Below are 19,678 nucleotides of genomic sequence, written 5' to 3'. Positions count from 1 at the left end.
TACTGCTCAGTGGTGGCCCATTAGTGATAGGTAGCAATTAAATGTTGAGGAATGACCAGCAATACACCTTTCCTCTGCTTAGGTTTTGCAGTGACTGTCTTCTGCTGTTGTACAAACTATTTGCCAACAAACGAATTTTTATTGTTAACTCATCATAACTCCTACCATTTTTTGAAATGCCAAATATTGATTCCAGTTCAAAACTGGAGACAAAATGGACCACTCCACAAACATGTCCCCAGCAGCTTTTTTTTTTAACAAGAAATTATTTAAATGAATGTTTTTGGTTGCAAACTCTTATACATGAAAACAATAAAGAACAATTTATTTTTAATAAATGATACAGAATTTATTTATAATAATCAATTAAATCATTCACATTAGACACTTAAACTATACGTTTAAGTGTTAAGGTTACAAGGCAAACCAGAAAAACAGTACACAGTGCATGCCATAGACAAAAAAATCTGACTGTAAAAATGCATGAAAAAATAGGCTGATAGGTTCATAAATTTTATCAAACATCTTAGCTAGGACAGTGCTTCAAAATGGATTTTCAGTCTCTTGTCACCAGGGAAATGTACTGGCAGGTCCTGGGCACATGCAGGTCTTGGTCTAAATGCTCCAATAAAACCTGTAGAATATCATCCCTTCAAATCACAATTACAGAGAGGAGACAGTCACAATTGCCCTGTGTAGAGGTCACCCTGTCATTAGTGAACTTATGTCCATCAGGTAGAGCTGTCAGAGCTGCTCTGAGGTGTTTTCCGGGGTTTTGTGGGTGAGGGGCTGCGTTTTCTTTGAGGAGGAATTGCTGGAAGAACTTGCATGTTTCGCAGGGGCTCAGTGATCAAAGTAGAAGGAAAGGAGCACAGAGATTGGCTTTGAGGGACATTTGCTCTCTGGACTTTGGAGGTTAAAGGGGCTGGAAGTCCTGCTAGGCTCCGTCCCAGTGAACTAAGTGGCAAAGACTTGGACTTCTTCACTCCTTGGGACACTTGATCAGGAGGCAATGAGACTGAAGATAAAAAGAGAATTCACTGTTTAGGTCAGTGGTCATCACATAGACTTAGGTACGAATTTGTAGCGACCCAATATAAACCCAAAATAATGCTTCCAATTAGTCTAATCTACAGTGTAGATGTAATGTAATGATTAAGCTTTGGTGCAGACAGAAACAGAAATGTGGTAAGATAATATGCGTTCCTCTTTTAGGACACCAATATTAATACTGAAACCTTGAGTTGAAATCAATACAAAATACTTCCGTTTTCTTTAGTATACACCCAATATGACCTGGCCTGTGTCAGGAGTGTTTGATAAAGGATCATGTAGTGTCAGCACGTAACAAAATATGAATACATTATATATACTAAAATAATTGTAATTCTAATATGATAATTAGCTAGCTGCATTTTCTTTGCATGTTAACATATGTATCATGGAGTTACAGTATCATATAACCTACTTTATTTGCCTAATTTTATGTTACGTTACAGGTGATTCTGTGATATTTCAGGCAGGATATTTTCTCCACGCTCATTGTGTTTGTTTTGCTCTGTTTAACCTCGTCTTTGCAACTCTCGTGTATGTGGCCCAACGCCGTGATTGGAGAGACTCATATTGGTCCTGCACCGTGATAGGACTCGGACAAGGGGTAAGAAAATCTCTGAAATGCCTGCTATGATTCAGCACAAAATCAAAATGACTCTTTATCCCATGACCTCAGAGATTTAGGAAGATCACAAAAATGACTAAGTTGTTATATTTCACAGTGTGTGGATTGGTGGGAGATAATGTGCTAATGCATGCAGACTTTTTTTCATAATCTCTCTACATAGTAAATCCCAGTTTAAGACTTACATCTGTGAGTGCAGTGGTCACGAATAGGAGCCAAGCTGTTACGGGTCAGAGCAGATTCTCGCATCCTCAGTGGTACAAGGTGAGTATTTGCAGCTGTTGAAAATGGGAAAGAGTACAAATTAAAGTCAGTCAAACTAAAGTCTTACAAATTAATCAGTAAGAAGAGGCTGTTTTAGAGAGTGACCTTGTTCATTTCTGTGAATGTAGGGTGTATGGTTGGAGCAAAGCACATCTATGGGGCTTGGGGTTTCATGCAGCAGTTTATCAAGCAATCTGTCAGTTGGAGGTGTGATCCAGGCCTTGTGGGTTAAGAGCTGGCTTGATTCAGTTTTCCAGGCAGGTCCAGAAGTTTTCTGACCCTTGGTCCTGCTATCAAACAAATCATGCTCACTCCTGCTCTTCTGCGACCTGTGAGCAAGGTGACTGACCATCTGCCCTGAGATAGTTCTGTGTGTGGCAGTGTGAGAGTTGGCTAACAGGGAGTTTCCAAGAGTGATAGGAGGAAGACTCTGAGTGCGTATGGGCTGCAAACTCTTGTAGTCCTTGGCTGTGGTGTCTTCTTGTAGATGGAGCTTCTCTGGTTCGTTGGTACGTTTTCCGAGCTCCTCTTTACCTGGAGGGTCAACGATGCAGTCGAACATGGTGATTATGTCATCTACTTCTGAGGTTTCCTCTTGCAGGTTTCGGTCTCGGCTTCGCTCTCTCTGCCGTGCTGCATGCAGTTCTTTCTTTTTTTTACAAGAGAAAATGTGGTTCAACACACGAAATTTTCCCTCCTTTCTGATCGAAGGGTCAGTGCTTTGAGAGTGCAGCTCTCGGATGGATTCGGACCTGCACACAAATAAAATCAGAATCAAAAATATTTTCAGAAATGCTTCCCTGCCCTGATTACTGCGCATAATATTATACTACAGAATCTAAAATGCCATTCTGGCATGGCAACATTAGGCCTAACCCATGGGGGTAACACACTGCATAAAATGTTTCATCCAGGGGCTACAAAGTAGTTTGATCTTTCAGCTTCTTTGAGTTACAGAGACCATGTAAAAATAATTGATTAAATGGGATCATTTAGATGCTGACCTGTTTTCTGCTGAGAGGAGTTTGATGCAGGCTGTGTGGCCACAGTACATTGCGTACGTTAGAGGAGTGTTCTCGTTGATGTCTCTGGGGCTGGGCTCTACACCCAGCTGAAGCAAAGCCTGCACACATTCCTCCTTCCCTGCTGCAGCTGCCCAGTGCAAAGGGGTCCTATCACAGGACAGATTCAGCAAAAAGTACAGACTGCCTGTCAAACGTGAACCAGCATAGGTGTGAGCTTCAATATGCAATATACAAGGTGTACAAAAAGTTGTGTAGCACATACAAATATAACTTCTGATAAAAAGTCTAACATGAAAGGAATATGTCCAAAACTGTAATTTAATGAAGGAGGGAAAAGCACTCTTAGCTTTCATTCGTAAAAAGGCCAGGGTGTGTGATCATAGATTAAGGAAACAGTTAAAACTAAAACACTGCTGCCTCTCATATCATGAAGCAGTATATTCTGAAGCAGAAGCAGTATATTCTCTTTGAGAAGTGCACAGTACAGAATAAAGCTCCTGTGATCCCGCCTTCCAAGGTCCTGCCTGTCATCTCACCCTCTGTCCAATCACATTACAGTCCAAGCCAACTGCTGCCAGATCTACAAACATAGTGTCTTGCAGCCATGAAATGACCAAGTCAGTTAATGTTATATTTTACTGGACCCAAAATCCCCACTGCCCTTCTAAAAACCTCCATAATCAGAGAAAGAGTAAAACGAGAGGAAATATTGGCCCTGTGTTTGAAAAGTGGAGGCAGTTTGGAAGCAACACTACAGAACAGAGCCAGAGCTGGCTAATTTCCTCCTGAGCAGGTAACAGCAAATAATTTCTGAAATAATATAGAAGTACAGACACCTATGAATAGATTAAAAGGAGTAAACGGCATAGGTTGTGTGATTTATATAAAGAAAGTGAGGCATAGCGATGTTTGAAAGGTGTAAAGACTGTATTTTGTGTGTTTTATACGAAGAAGATGAATAACAACATAATTGAAAGGTGTAAACACCATTGTTTGTTTTAAAGAAATTGAAGCAGATTTATGTGTTTTTCTCTGTGGTGTGTGTGTGTGTGTATTTTAAACAAAGAAGTGTTTCAAAACGAGTTTTGTTTATAAAACCTAACGCTAGCCTTGTCTAGTAAAGGCTTGTAAAAGCAGGGAAATGGCGGCCGCTCGTTCACCTTTTTTACTTTTTCTTGTGTAGGTAGATGTTTTAGTGAAATGATGAACATTTTCTGTGTAAATATTGATTATGGCACATTCTTCTTCATTATTATGTTCCATGTTTCTTAAACTCATCTCTTGCTTGGTCGTTCTGTTTTCCTCAAACTGGCAACCTGGGGAGGAAGGGCAGGAGGCAGACTGTTTTGAAACTGTATTGTAGTTTAGATTTTAAATGCTTGGTGTCAATATTACAGATTGCTCCTTTAATATTACATGATTTTGGGAGCAATTCTGTCGTTTCATCTATCGCAAATTATTCCCCATTGAAAAGAGAAACTGAGGATTTTAGTCACAGTGGGTCCAGAGCCTACCCAGAGTCACTGGGCATAAGGCAGGGACACACCCTGGAGAGAGACACGCACTCACACCTATGGACACTTTTGAGTAGCCAATCCACCTAGCATGTTTTTGGACCGTGGGATGAAACCACACCAAAATCCTCACAGACAGTCACCCAAAGAGGGCTTGAACCCACAACCTGGAGAACCTGGAGCTGTGTGAGAGTGACACTACCTGTTCCACCACAGTGCCACCCTTTACTCATGCAAAAAGCTTATTATTACAGATTTTTGGTTTGCGTGTCTATGTGGTTTAATGTTTTATCCTAGCAGAACTACACAGAGTGACTGAGTGAAATTCATGGCAGATCTGAAGTGCAATAATGTTTACATACAGTGCAAAAAAACAGTAACATGGAGCGAATACAAGATATGAGATGTTCTGTGTAAAAATGTTGGTGAGGAAATTGAAGAGCAGATAATTACTTCTTGAAAATAATGTGTTTTCTCACATTTGAAAAAGTTTCTTCTTATTTTTGGATTCATTCTGTTTCAAATCCACTGAAAGTGGATATTTTAAACATTCAGTCAATGCCATGTTGATTATAAATCAAAGTCTTTCAAATGAAACATGTTTGTAGAACACACACAATGAGAACATTGAGTAATTAACTAATGGAAGAACATTTGGTTAAGATACTAATTTGGAGATACCTAAAAACAATTGTAAAGAGTGATTTTGGATTCTCTGCTCTTAAGCAAAGATCACGCAGAGTGTGTCAAAAAACACTGACAAGAAAAAGTTGATGGATTTGATAAGAATATCAGATCTTCACAGCCTTACTCAGGATGTGTGGCACCTTATCACTTCCATCACATTTCTCTTATGACTCTCCAGTTCCTCACCAAAGTTCAGAGTCTTCCAACACACTCCACATACTCGTTAAAGTTAATGGCTATATATGGAGAGATTCCAGCCAGATGTTGCTCAATCTTACCGCTCGTCCACATCCAGGGCCTGCAGGTTGGTTTCAGGAACACGTGCTAGCTCATAGATAATGTCACTGAAACCAGCTGCTGCAGCAATGTGGACACAGGTTTTTCCGTTTTCATCATCATAGTTGATGACAGATGAGCCGAGGTGGTGGTCAAGAATCAGAGAACACATAAATCTGCTGCCACTCTGATAAGTAAACAAAAAACATCATTGTAGTTTTGAAGGAGCACCTCAGAAGTAAACACAACAAATATTTACAGAGTAGAAAAGTATCAACACTAACAACAATCAATCAAAATACAGAGGATTTTTTTTTTTCATTTTAAAAAATACAAAAAAAAGATTTTGTGGCAAAACCCACAGCATGAACCAGAATTGCTTATGCTGTTCATCTGGATCTGATCTGTATCAACCATACTGCCTTGAAGGAAGTTGATAACCATGGCCTGCGTAGTTTGTCAAGCAACAGAGGAGCAACTATAAACTAAAACAATTGGCTAATATTTGTGAATTACAAAACAAATTAGCATTAATTATACACTTAAAACTGCTTAACGATGACATTACATTACAAGGGGTAACATCACATGCTAAAGATGATTAAAGTAATGAGTTTTCAAAACTTTTTTGAGGTTATTTTTGGGACGACTTAAAAAACACCATTCAAATTTGTGGTTTCAGCTACAGTGCAGTAAAATGCACTTCCTCACACAGTCCAAAAAAACAGCATCATGCTGGTAGGTGGATTGGCTATTCAAAAATGTGGAATCAAATGTATGGTGTGAATTTGGGAGCAAATGTGTGGTGTCTTGTGATGGACTGGCAGCCCATGCAGGGTGTGTGCTAGGCTTGTGCCCAATGACTCCAGGATAAGGATACAGTGGTTACAGGGAATAAATTAATTAATGAATTTATATGACACCAATTTTCTTAAGTTACAGAGCCTCAGACTGAGAGTGGAGTCTCATATTTGCTTAGTGATGATGACAGGTGGAAGGGCAGAACCATTTATGTGTGCACCTTTATTACTGACTCAGGCCTCAATGGTATAACATGCACTTTCACACACACACACACACACACATCTAGGCAAATGAAGTGGTTTCAAATCAAAACACAAAGCTACTTTGTCGGTTCTACACTTTTGATGAATGATGAATGCCATGGAATTATTTAAAACACATATATTGCATGTCTCTACATCTCTACATAAGAGAAAAATTGTGTATTCTACATTATTTTACATTCAGTCATTTTCTGTTTGTAATTTTTTTTTTGTTGTTGTTAGTTTTGTTGTAAAAGTTCTCTGGTGAATTTAAAATGTAGTTATTTTTTTTAAATGCTCAATTTAATGGCCTAAGTTAGAATTTAGGCCATAATCTTACAGTAAAAGTTTTCTACCTGTACAGCCCAGTGTAGTGCAGTCTTAAAGTCTTTGTCCACCAGTGTGGGGTCAGCTCCTTTCTGCAGCAGGGCCTGCACATGCTCCGGACGGTTATGGAAAGATGCCCAGTGAAGAGCAGTCATTCCCTGTCAAGACATATCCGGTAACACAACATTGCATTAGATTGCTGATGTGGATTGTTGTGGGGGGTGCATGGCAAATTTACAAAAATCGATTTTCATTACATATCCAACACCATGCCAGACGTCTACACAGCAGTGCCCTGTACTACTGCACCACTGATGCTGCAAAATGCAGGTACTGTGTAGAGGGCAAAGTGGAAATTGCTGATAGGTATGCTGCTTCAGTGGCCCTGAGTGACTCAGGGCTAGAGGATCTGGACAGTGATGTGTTCCACTGCACTTAGAAGACTGAAAGTTGTCATGGGCACTTGGGTGGCTGCAGCAGTGGCAGAAGCCAGACTGGACAGACACTCCGATACATGCGCTGGTCGCCAAGGCTGTTGGTAGAGCGTGGGAAAGCCTGCACACTCGGGATGAAATGCTGTACCGTGTGGAAGGACTCCGGTGCATGAAGCTGTTGCTGATGCCCGGGAGCCTCAGGAAAACTATTTTGAGTGTGTTGCCAAAGGCACTGTGGGCAGGACATTCAAGACTACTTTCTACTGGCCAGGCTGCCAAGCAGACATAGAGCTGTGCTCGCTGCAATCAACACACCACTAAGAATGGCCCACCACAGCCATTCCACAGCCCACTCCAGCCTCTTTTCTCGGAAGCCCCCTTAGAAAGAGTTGCCATGAATGTCCGGGGGCCATTCCCATCACCAGTGCCGGGAAGCACAATGTTCACATTGAGCAATTTGTCACTTCAATAAGTGTCCTAAGGCATATGCAGTCCCAGATGAAAGTCACCACAGCCGAGCAATAGGTGGAGGTGTTTTTTTTTGAAACTTCAATGTATAACCTGCGAGCCATCCAGAAACCATCCAACACTACTTCATCCAGCAAGCGACAGCCTTCTGGATATTTTTAACCACTCAGCTTGGTATCATCTTTGCACAGCAAATTGAGACCATACAGCTTGGTCCCAGTGCTCATCACTGAGTTCGCCACAGTATGTTTACTTTGTTGAATTTTGTTCAGAAAAACACCTACTCTCAAAGTAAATATATTATGCTAAATATTAAAATTACAGCACACCAACATCCTGCCCAATCTGTTCCTCTATGTCCAAATGTCAAGTTCTTGAGATGATAGCACTGACTGAGTCATGGCTGGGGTTTAAAAGAAAGAGCGAATATAGCTCTACCATGAGCATGAATCACGCTCATAGATTATTTCATTTTTATCCTTGCAAATTACTAAATGTTGTAAGATGACTACATATGTCTAAAAATATAAGAGAATGTATTTCTGTTTCTTCCCTTCTCACAACCCTTTTTCTTCCTTTTTTTTCAATATTTCTGTAACACTGAGTGAAATGCAACTTTTTCTTACCTCGTTATCCTGATGATTTATTTCACACAGTGTTGATTGTTGCAGTAACACAGCCATGAGTCTATGGATGACAGTAGCAAATATTGAAATACAATCATGAGTATATAAAATAAGAATGCTCTCCTAAATATTAAGATTTCTAAATAGTCCTTGGCTTGGATGTAGGGTCTAGAAAACATATTGTAATGTCATAATAGTTTTTTAATTATATGGGGGTTCTTTAAAGGAGTAATAAGTCATGTTTATCACCAAAACATGAGAATCTTAGAATCTGACATTTCCTTACATAGCCAAGCTACTGTTTCATAACATAACAAAAAATAATTGAAAACAATGGATTGCTCAATTAAATTCTAAATAACCATTATATGAAGGTTCTTTAGTGAGCCACGTGCTTTTTTGTGGTATTTATTAAAATAACTTTTTCAGCAACTTTATTTTTATGCCAGTAGAGAATATACAGTACATTGTCATTTTCTAGGAGTTAGTCATATATTATTTGCATATGTAAATATCTTTGCTTCATCTGATCTGCTCTTATCAAAACAACCATTAGAGTAAGTCTAATTAACAATGTTCTTTCTCAACGTGAGAATACTAATTGAAAAACATTTATGCTCTCTGTAAATGTCTGGAGACTGCAGTCCTCATTATCACCAGTGCCAGCTAAGTAGAATCGGGCTGCCAGATGGACAGAGAGAAACAGGAAGCCTCACGGAAGCATTGCTATTCTTCTTACAGGAAGACAAAGCAGTGGTGCAGATTAAAGTGAAAGCTGAGCTTTCAAATTCTGCTGTCGGTGAGAAGTGCTGCTGACTGGTGTCCAGACCAAAGGTCTGTGGTTGCTATAGAGACTGCACTCAAGCCTTGGTGAGAGTGGCTTTACCATCAGAGGAAGTGAACCTCCCAGTCAGCAACTGTGTGTACTACAAGATGTGTTAGGTTCCTCTTGGTGGTTTTAGTTTCTAAATTAATCAGTGAAAAACAAACACATTTCCCTTAAATCCATTTAGAATACTTCCCTTAACTGGAATATTTACATTTATCAATATTCAGTTTTCTATCTATCTATACATTTGTGACAAAACAATGGCTTATACTGTTAATGATGCAAGCATCACTCTATTTCACTGTGGTCAATGTCCAAACTTGAACTTTCAAACTCAAGTATGTTTAGAGAAAGTTTACTAATTTCACTAATTTGACCTGAATAACTTACTGGAATAACCAAAATTTTAAACATATACCATTCCAAAAAAGCAATTAATGTCCAAACAATCCTACTTCTGTTGCTCTTCAAATGTCGGAGAACTTTCTGTTGCCTTAAAAGTGAGGGAAATAATGTAAATCATTAGCTTTTGTTTATGTAGCTATCTTGAGACTGGAATATTGTATCAAGCATTCCTGGAACAGCATCATCCAAACGAGTTATTTTTGTACCTGAGGTCAACTTCAGCAGTAGCAGCATGAAGAGGCAAGCGGCCGTTCTTATCAGGGATGTTCTGTTTGGCTCCATTTCGTAGTAAACAAACACAGCCTTCTAGCCAACCCTTTCAAAGATAACACACAAGGTCATATCAGCAAATCCACTTGCAGGAAATGTCACCATAGACACAAAAGACCTGAATTCATTCAGGTTTTGTGAGTCTGTATAACATATTTTATTCTAGAAGGTGCTGCTTAATAGTTTTGAATATGTTAAAATGGTAAGTGTTGATTAAAAAAAGGTATAGTGACAAAATACATTTTAATCTAGAACCACTACCATGCATTTATGAAGAATGTTTTTTCTAGTCGATACTTCTTCCATATCCTTAGCTTTACAAATGATAAACATCAAAAGCAATCGTATGAATTTCCGCCGTACACCTCTGTGGTCAGTACCAGATAAGTGGCAAGAGAGAGTGATGTCCGGCCACAGGCATCCTGAGTGTTGATGGAGGCTCCCATCTTCAGCAGCAGCTTCACTGTGTCCACCTGCCTCCCAGAAACGGCGTGCATCAGGGGGGTGGATCCTGAGTCAGAGACAGATATCTCAGGACACCATCATTTGTAAAATTATTTTAGTCACAGCTTTTCAGACTGCACACCAAAACACATGAAAATAATCATTCCTTAGTTTTTATTCTGACATAAATGCTCCATGGTGTCAACCATAAGGGGTGAAGGCGGGGTTCTAAGGTCCAGGGATTGAGACAGGACCTAAAATGATTGGAACATAAAATGTTTCAAACCTGACATGAATGGGACTTTGAACAGTGAACTGTGAATTATATTTCACTCCTATATTTCACTGCTAATGAACCCAGTTCATTATATTGCACATCATTTTGTTTTGATCTTTTGGCTGATCTTTTCAGAAACTGTCTGAACATTTTCACATACTTCAAAGTTTTATTTCATTACTATGTATTTGTTTACCGATGTTCTTTACTGTATTTTTAGTGTTAGCTTCTCTGTTAGATTCTCTGTGTTCTTTAGTGTTAGTGTTAGCCTCTCTGAGCTCTTAGAGTTAGCTTCTCTGTGTCCTATGATGTTAATGTTAGATTCTCTGTGATCTTTAGTGTTAGTGTTAGCCTCTCTGTGATCTTAGAGTTAGCATCTCTGTGTCCTATGATGCTAATGTTAGATTTTCTGTGTTCTTTCATGTTAGTGTTAGCCTCTCTGTGCTCTTAGAGTTAGCTTCTCTGTGTCCTATGATGTTAATGTTAGATTCTCTGTGATCTTTAGTGTTAGTGTTAGCCTCTCTGTGATCTTAGAGTTAGCATCTCTGTGTCCTATGATGCTAATGTTAGATTTTCTGTGTTCTTTTATATTAGTATCAGCCTCTCTGTTGTAGAGTATAAACCCCTCAGTGTTAGGCCGTTGTCCATAGGGTTTCAGTCACATGATTTATTATTATTATTATTATTATTATTATTATTGTGTGTGTGGACACCATATTGGGGCCCGATAGTCTGGTTTGAGAGTGCACCACTAATGTAAACGAAAGACAAATTTATTTCAGACACAGCTCCTCTCCCTGCGCTGGGCAGTGTCTTCAAAGCATAGATGCCCACCACCTCTTTGTATCTGGGGCAAAGGGATCCAAGAGTGTAGTATAAAGACAGTTCACAATATCACAATATCTAATGGAAAACTTTTAGCATGTTACACTCTAATGCATTTCTTTGCCCTTGTGACTAAATCTGAGTAAGTTATTCTTGATTATATACAAGTTTCAGTAATCATAATATTTCACTTCTTCTTTTTTAGCATGTAAGAGACTACAGACACAAGCCACATTTTCTTGTCTCATTCAGGGTAAATAATCTGATCCCACTGTCCTTGCACTTTGAGAGTGGAACAGATTTTTGAAGGATAGTATTTTATCAAGTCTGTCTGCCTAAATTATTTCTCTGGTTTAGCTTAAAGTTTAATAAAGTTCTCCTTGTCAGAAAGTATGAGAGATTTTTCCAAGCTGTTGTGAAGCCAAGGCCATATCCCAAATGTCTCCCTACACCCGCTTAGGGCAGCGTGTGCATCATAAAAAAGAACAAGTATGTTAAAAATTATTTTAGTGAGCATTAAAGTTCACATTCCCCTGTTGAATGAATGTCTAATTGAGTAATAAGTAGATCCCCAATATGGTGTCTACACTGTTGCAACCCATGAATACTCAGTAAAATATAATTTTGTTGTAAATGGCTGTAGTGGTGTACTGTACATGCCTTCACTGTCACAGCACTCCAGGATAGATGGGTCCTCACGTATTGTGGCTGTTAGACTGTTGACGTCTCCTGTGGCTGCAGCCTGGAACACCACATTCAAGTCTACCTCCTCAGCACAGTCTGAATATGAGAGCCAGACAGTCATAATATTTAAAAACTGTTAGTCACTCCAGTCCTGAAGGGTGCAGTGTCTCATCGGCTCATTAGCAAGGGCTTTAGGAGCTGCATCAGAAGTGTTAGAAGAGGGACAACACAAATTTAACACTAATGTTTGCAAAGCTGTGCCCCTCTGGACAGATGAGGACAAAATGTTGCAAGACAAGCCCAGGAGTTCAGGAAAATGACAAAGGATATGTTAAATGTAAGTTGAGATGTAAACAAAGGTGTTCAGAGTGATCACCACAGTAAAGTGGCACGTTGGAGAGAAAGATTTCTTTACAATGGTGGTAAAAGAAACAAGGGGTCACAAGTTATATGCTGTGAATATAGCCATATAACTTATGTCAACAGATTAGTGAATGTAGACACTTTTTCTGTTTTTATATTTAGTTCTGAACTAGGACTGGACAATAATTCACATCATCAACATCATCATCATCATCATCTTCTTTTTTGCTTGATCCATTTCATGGTTGCAGTGAATATATATATTATATATATATATATATATTTTATATATATTTTATATATATATATATATATATATATATAAAATAACAGTGATAGGATTTCTATACACATTTTCTATATTCAATATATATATTTATATATATACAATATATATTACTGACTGACAGCTATTACAGGGCACTGCCATCAGTAAATTGCACTCAATTATAAAGTTAGTTTAAAAATATAATTATTGACAAACGCAAGTGTTTTTTGTTTGATGGTGATGTCCTGTTGTTTTCAGTTCTTGACAGTTTTTCTGTGGCTGTTTTATTGTTCACCTCGATATCAGAATTGTATCGTACTGACTGAAATTAAGAAATACACTGTGATATATTTTGCCCATATTTTCCAGCTCTATTCTAAACATCAGAAAACAGTATGTTTACAACCAGATTAACCCGAGAACAATATGTATAAATACAGCATTTTGGAATAAACATAATATGTGAATCATCTCTGTTGTGATTGTATAATATTTTTTGCACCTCTTTGAAAACCCCAAAACAGTTTGGTGTGAAACACTCTTTATAACTTCTACCTTGAAGCACAAATAACACAAATAACAAAATAAATAGATTAATTAAAAAATTGGGATAGCATTGTGGATTCTACACCCAACGGACTGGGGTTGTATTCTCAGTTAAAATACAAAGCTAAGTCCTTTTTAAAGCCTTCTTCTGGAACTGTTAGTCACTTTCATGTGACTGACTGATAAATATAACAAATGACAAATGGCCAAATGACATGAAAGTAAAATGTAAATACAGGCTGGAGGCTTCTTCCCACGCGTCAACGTGTTCTTCGCAGGAAAACCACCATCACATTTAAAGCGCATTAGCTAGTACCCAGAGCTGGGCATCACCATGGCAACAGAGGCAGCCATACCACCCCCACCCCCACCCCCACCCCCTTTCATTCTTACCTTTGTGCTGGTCAAACACTGATGAAGAGGTGAACTCCATGACCACAGCAGAGCAGCAGGAGAAAAAATAAGAGACCCCTGAAGAGACCACCGGATGCAGCACTAAGACATGGTGTGTGGGGGGGCTGCTCTTGTGGCTTTGGTGGATCCCATAGACGCAAAAACAGAGAGAGAGGGAAAAAGAGAGAGAAAAATACAGAGAAACAGAGAGAGGACAATAAGGAGTTTAAGGAGTCTTTTCAGTGAAAACGCTGGGCACCCATTGCTGCTGTTCAGGAGAACGCACCTCTCCGGCTGAGTGATGTATCTGTGAATGGGGATGGAGGAGCAAGCACTGCGCATGCGCAGCGGCGTCAATGCAGCCAGCACGAGTTTGCAGGTTGTTGTCGTTGTGCGCGTGCAGCGGGTACGCTTGAGTTAATGCAGATTCTATTAATACCCTCTCCGCACGCACGGAGTTGTTTTAAAGTCTGCTAGTATAACATGCCCCTAAATACACGGCTTTTAAAAAATAACTCGGTTTCAGAGTATAAAGACATGACTGACAGGAAATACAGAAATAGATGTGAAGCAGAACGCACGAGGCGTGTCTGTCAAAACACAGTTCTGATGCTTTTACAGAGCAAACACACAGGGAAAAAAAAACAGTATTTATTTCTATGAATGTATTAATTATATATTTTGTTTCATTTAGGTTTTCTAACACTCAGAAATTAGGTGCCATCGAGCCTTGACTGGGTGGTATAAACTCAAGTAAGGAACATCACTGAGCTACAATGCATTTTAATTTCTTTTTTTAATGGTTTTTATTAAGTTGCAAAAAATAACAGAAAATCATCATAAAGCAGGTTTACAGAGATCTAAGGTCTAAACGTCCTATAATCAAGTCAGGGGCTACAGGAAGAAACCTTGTAAAGAACAAAGACTCATAAAAGGGAACTCAGATCATCAAACAAATGTAAATATTAGTCAAAGATAACACAAGTCAACACAAAATGCAATTTTTAAATGAAGGCTTTTATTATTAAGGGAGGAAAAATTTCAAACCTACATGGCCCTGTGTGGAAAAAGTTGGGCCATCCATTGCAGCAACCACTGCAATCAAGGGTTTGTGGTAACTTGAGCTATCTAGTCTTTCACAGTGCTGCGGAGGAATTTTGGCCCACTCATCTTTGCAGAATGGTCGTAATTCAGCCATATTGGGGGGATTTCGAGCATGAACCACCTCTTTAAGATCATGCCACTGCATATCAATAGGATTCAGGTCATGACTTTGACTAGATCACTCTAAAGCCTTCACTTTGTTTTTCTTCACCCATTCAGAGGTGGTCTTACTGGTGTGTTTTGGATCATTGTCCTGCTGCAAAACCCAAGTTTGTTTCAGCTTGAGGTCACGAACAGATGGCCGGACATTCTCCTTCAGGATTTTTAGTAGACAGCAGGATTCATGGTTCCATTTATCGCAGTAGGTCTTCCAGGTCCTGAAGCAGCAAAACAGGCCCAGACCATCACTCAACCACCAACATATTTTACTGTAGGTATGATGTTCTATTTCAGAAATGTTACTGAACTGTTACTTTTACGCCAGATGTAATGGGACACACACCTTCCAAAAAGTTTAACTTTTGTCTCGTCAGTCCACAGAGTATTTTCCCAAAAGTCTTGGGATCATCAAACTGTTTTCTGGCAAGATTGAGATGAGCCTTAATGCTCTTATTGCTCAGCAGTGGTTTTTGTCTTGGCGCTCTGCCACGCAGGCCATTTTTGCCCAGTCTCTTTCTTATGATGAATGCTGACTTTAACTGAAGCAAGTGAGGCCTGCAGTTCTTTGAATGTTGTTGTGGGGTCTTTTGTGACTTCTTGGATGAGTCGTCGCTGTCCTCTTGGGGTAATTTTGGTCGGCCGGCCACTCCTGGGAGGTTCACCACTGTTCCACGTTTTCGCTGTTTGTGGATAATGGCACTCACTGTGGTTCGCTGGAGTCCCAAAACTTTAGAAATGGCATTATAACCTTTTCCAGACTGATAGATCCCAGTTACTTTCTTTTTCATTTGTTCATGAATTTCTTTGGATCTTGGAATGATGTCTAGCTTTTGAGGATCTTTTGGTCTACTTCGCTTTGTCAGGCAGGTCCTATTTCTTGATTGAGAACAGGTGTGATTGAGAAAACCTTCATTGAAAAACTGCATTTTGTGTTGACTTGTGTTGTCTTTGACTAATATTTACATTTTTTTGATGATCTGAAACATTTAAGAGTGACAAACATGCAAAACAAAAGAAATCATGAAGGGGGCAAGCACCTTTTCACACCACTGTATATGTCAAGGTAAACTCTGAGTGACGAAGGTGTATGAGGAAGCTGGAGGTGGTGAGTGATTCTGTGGGAGGGTAAAATCAGGTTCAGAGTTCATTTGGTTTAAAGCAGCATCCTGGCATCATCTTAAAATCAGCTTTTATTTTTTATTACTGAAATGTTTTGCATAAAGAGTTCACCTGGAGATTTGGAGCAGAGCAAACCCAAACTTGTACATTTATATTACTATATAGTATTTACAATATTATACCATACCATTTATTACATTATAGGAACAAACCCCCTGATAGGGCACAAGTCCATTACAAGGCATCACATACTCTCACCCACTTACTCAGACAGACACTCACACCTGTGGGCCATTTCACACAGCAAATCCACCTACCAACAGGTAATTTTGGACTGTGGGTGGAATCCAGAGGCGACTTACAAAGACAAAAACAGAACACACCAAACACACACACTAAATTGTAAAATGAAAGTATTAAGAGAAATCTAAATATTAAGGCAACATAATCCATCAAATCACATTATAGTAGTGAAATTATAGAAGTGTGTCCCAGGACACACATGGCTACAGCATTTTGTACTTCCTGGAAAGGGAACTGATCACTCATCAACCGGATGAAGAGGTCATATGTATCTAATAAGCTGTACAAGCCACAGTCAAAAGACCAGAAGGGTGATGTTGCTATTGGCGTTTCTACTGAACACAAACTAAGTGTCTTCAAGTGTGGTGTGCAACACTGCTGCTTTCACTCAGGAAAACTGGGTCTGATTCCCTTGGAAAAGGAGACCACCCATTCATTGTTCTTTACCCTAGTTTGGAAACTGTTTGTTTCCCAGAATACAACAGCAATTAAAATGCTATGCTGTTTAAGTCAGGGCTTTGTTGATGTTTGAATTGTTCGTTATAATAAGAAATCTGGTTCTTGTGAGTAGTTGTAAAGATGGTGAGACAAACAGCAGAAAGCCCCACTCCAGCAGAGTGTATTTTCATTCCATTCATATTTATCATGCAGCCTGTCGCCATGGGAACCCCAGAGGATATCATCTGATTATAAAAAATAGTCACTCAAGCCTCGCTGTGTAAAATGAGCTCATGTGTCCAGGCAGAAGCATGCAGACAGAACCATAGCCAACAAGTAAACATCTATTATTCCTCATGTTCCTTTCATCAAACAACCTTTTTCACACGAAATCCACTTGAGTGACATTATGCGGTTTAATGTACGGAAATTAGTCCTAATTTATATTTATAACACAATTTCTGAGTGCTTCTGTATCCTAACTTTTTAAAATAATAATAATAATAATAATAATAATAATAATAATAATAATAATAATAATAATAATAGGGCGGCACGGTGGCGCAGCAGGTAGTGACCTGGAGGTTGTGGGTTCGATTCCTGCTCCGGGTGACTGTCTGTGAGGAGTTGGTGTGTTCTCCCCGTGTCCGCGTGGGTTTCCTCCGGGTGCTCCGGTTTCCTCCCACAGTCCAAAAAAAACACACGTTGCAGGTGGATTGGCGACTGGAAAGTGTCCGTAGGTGTGAATGTGTGTGTGTCTGTGTTGCCCTGTGAAGGACTGGCGTCCCCTCCGGGGTGTATTCCCGCCTTGCGCCTAATGATTCCAGGTAGGCTCTGGACCACCAGCGACCCTAAAATGGATAAGCGGTTACAGATAATGGATAGATTATTATTTACCGTGCCTTTAAGACTGACATATTTAAATAAATATGCTCTGATTGGCCGCCCTGTATTGGGCCTTATTCTAAAAGCAGTTGAGGCGGAAACGCACCTTATAACGTCCCAGAGAAAAGGTATATATCATAGCTATGTTTACAACACACCGTTAATTATAGAAATATTAGTCAATATGGTCCGGTTCCTATCCAAAACAGCTGTAAAACCAACCTTTGAGCGAATTGTGTTTGTAATATCATGAAACCTAAAAACATAAGCCTGCAAGACAGTATGTGTATTTCATTCTGGACTATACGCTGAATCCAGCCCAGTAATACCACCAAATCAGAGCAGAACATGTTTCCGTCCACCATTCCCAAATTCACAGTGATAAAAACACAGGGGTAAATTTACACAATAATCATAAGTGAAGTTAAGGTATGCATAAAGAGATATCAACTGCAGTAAACGTATTTCTCCGATAGGTGTCAGCAGAGACTCAATGATGCATATGAGTCTTCTGGTTCAGTAACGTGGATCATGTGATGTGATTAACTGTGTGAAAGACACATTGATAAATAGCTCGATATATATATATATATATATATATATATACACTTATATAGACCTGAAACAACAAGATATTATATGATTATCATGTGTCAAAATACTATGATATATTCTTTAGCTTCAAAGAAGCTTAGTGTGTTATATAGCTGGGGTGAGCCAATAGTGAAGACTAAAAGTTTATTTTACACACTTGACATAATTGGGAATTAATTTAAATGGGAAATATTTCATATTATGTAGATGTTGGTTAAATATATATTGCAAATATAAAGTAATTTCTCTGCTAAATTTGTCGTTGCCTACTGATTTCACAGCACAGGAAATACTAAAGTCTAGCCTCTGCCTTCCATGAACTCCTCCTTTAGACTGGGCCAGTCTAGACTGCCGGGGATTTTGGGTAATTATGAGGGATAAACATGCTTCAGGCAAACCGACAAGAGAAACAGCACCATCCATAAACAGAGGAAATCCTTGGGCAAGAGGCTTCTCTGAAATATGCTGAGCCACTCAAAAGTGAGTGGTAGGAGAGAGATCTCTGATAGATTTACAGTAAATAAAGATTCAGACCATTTCACTTCTCTGTTAAAGGGCGTACACTATACACTCTCCTGTATTTGTTTCCCCCTTATTTCTGGGTTTTTATGTTTGTATGGTTTGATATGTGAATACAATTACTTTATAACTATTTCCCCAATATATGTAAATTTCAACTGTTCTGGATAGCTGGCCTGTGCTGTGCCTTGCTTAAAGACCAATCTGGGCTGGAACGCTTTTTAATGTCAGCATAAATGCTGTAAATAGATGCATATATATTAGGCCAGTTCTGGAAACAGGTGAAAATTTTGTTTCTTACACCACTAGTGGTTTGTTAATGGACTTTTAATAGCCAACCAACAAAGCAAACGCTGGGAGTAAGTACGAGTAATTGGTTTGATGTCTGTTTGATGATGGCAATCAAAATAGACTTGTTAATTAGCTGTGACTTCATAATGCTTTGTGATTATAACATTAGATTCCTGATAGATTGAGAATAAAATCCTTAATTGTCTTTTAAACTATTTGCAGTTATTTGCACTAATTATTAGTGAACTGAGCGACTTGTGCACTGTGTTACTTCCACAGTAATCGCCATGTAATAAAAACAATAAGATGAATCAAATCAGAATTAGAATAATTTTATTGTGTCAGGTATGTTGCACATGCAAGGAATTAGTCTTGGTGAGTGCACACATTTGTAACATGTAACATGCTAAATTAATGTATCATGAAAAGCTTTAAAATGTAATGTTGTGTCCTTTGAGAAATTACCCATGAATAAACAAATATCACATTTTCTTTTTTGTGTCCAGTACTGTACAGTCCACATGAATACATATTCCCTCTTATGGAGGTGAGCGTAGGCCTGCCAGGCCTGCCGCCTGCATTTATGTTAAACAGGCCACAGTCACATTGTGAGGAAG

At 39.0% G+C, this 19,678-nt stretch overlaps 1 protein-coding gene across 1 annotated transcript; it reads right to left on the bottom strand.

The window, feature by feature from the left end:
* Window positions 1–416: 416 nt before the first annotated feature.
* Window positions 417–13,930, bottom strand: ankrd55 (ankyrin repeat domain 55). Its single transcript, XM_066650305.1, has 11 exons — window positions 13,650–13,930; window positions 12,056–12,175; window positions 10,230–10,360; window positions 9,786–9,895; window positions 8,346–8,406; window positions 6,847–6,975; window positions 5,447–5,631; window positions 2,947–3,114; window positions 2,048–2,694; window positions 1,864–1,956; window positions 417–1,018 (listed from the first exon to the last, which is right to left on the bottom strand). Exons 1-11 carry the CDS (start codon window positions 13,687–13,689, stop codon window positions 732–734), a joined length of 1,971 nt encoding a protein of 656 aa, XP_066506402.1. The 5' UTR covers window positions 13,690–13,930; the 3' UTR covers window positions 417–731.
* Window positions 13,931–19,678: the final 5,748 nt, after the last annotated feature.

Source organism: Hoplias malabaricus, chromosome 18 (genome assembly GCF_029633855.1).
Source record: "Hoplias malabaricus isolate fHopMal1 chromosome 18, fHopMal1.hap1, whole genome shotgun sequence".
Taxonomy (NCBI): domain Eukaryota; kingdom Metazoa; phylum Chordata; class Actinopteri; order Characiformes; family Erythrinidae; genus Hoplias; species Hoplias malabaricus.
This window is presented reverse-complemented; position numbering and strand designations above follow the sequence as displayed.

Excerpts from the sequence above, each read along its gene's own strand:
- ankrd55 (XM_066650305.1), bottom strand. The coding sequence starts at position 13,689 with ATGGAGTTCACCTCTTCATCAGTGTTTGACCAGCACAAAG. Across the intron at positions 12,176-13,649 it reads AGTGTTTGACCAGCACAAAG|ACTGTGCTGAGGAGGTAGAC; the intron begins GTAAGAATGAAA and ends TCTCATATTCAG. Across the intron at positions 10,361-12,055 it reads GGAGTGCTGTGACAGTGAAG|GATCCACCCCCCTGATGCAC; the intron begins GCATGTACAGTA and ends TCTCTGACTCAG.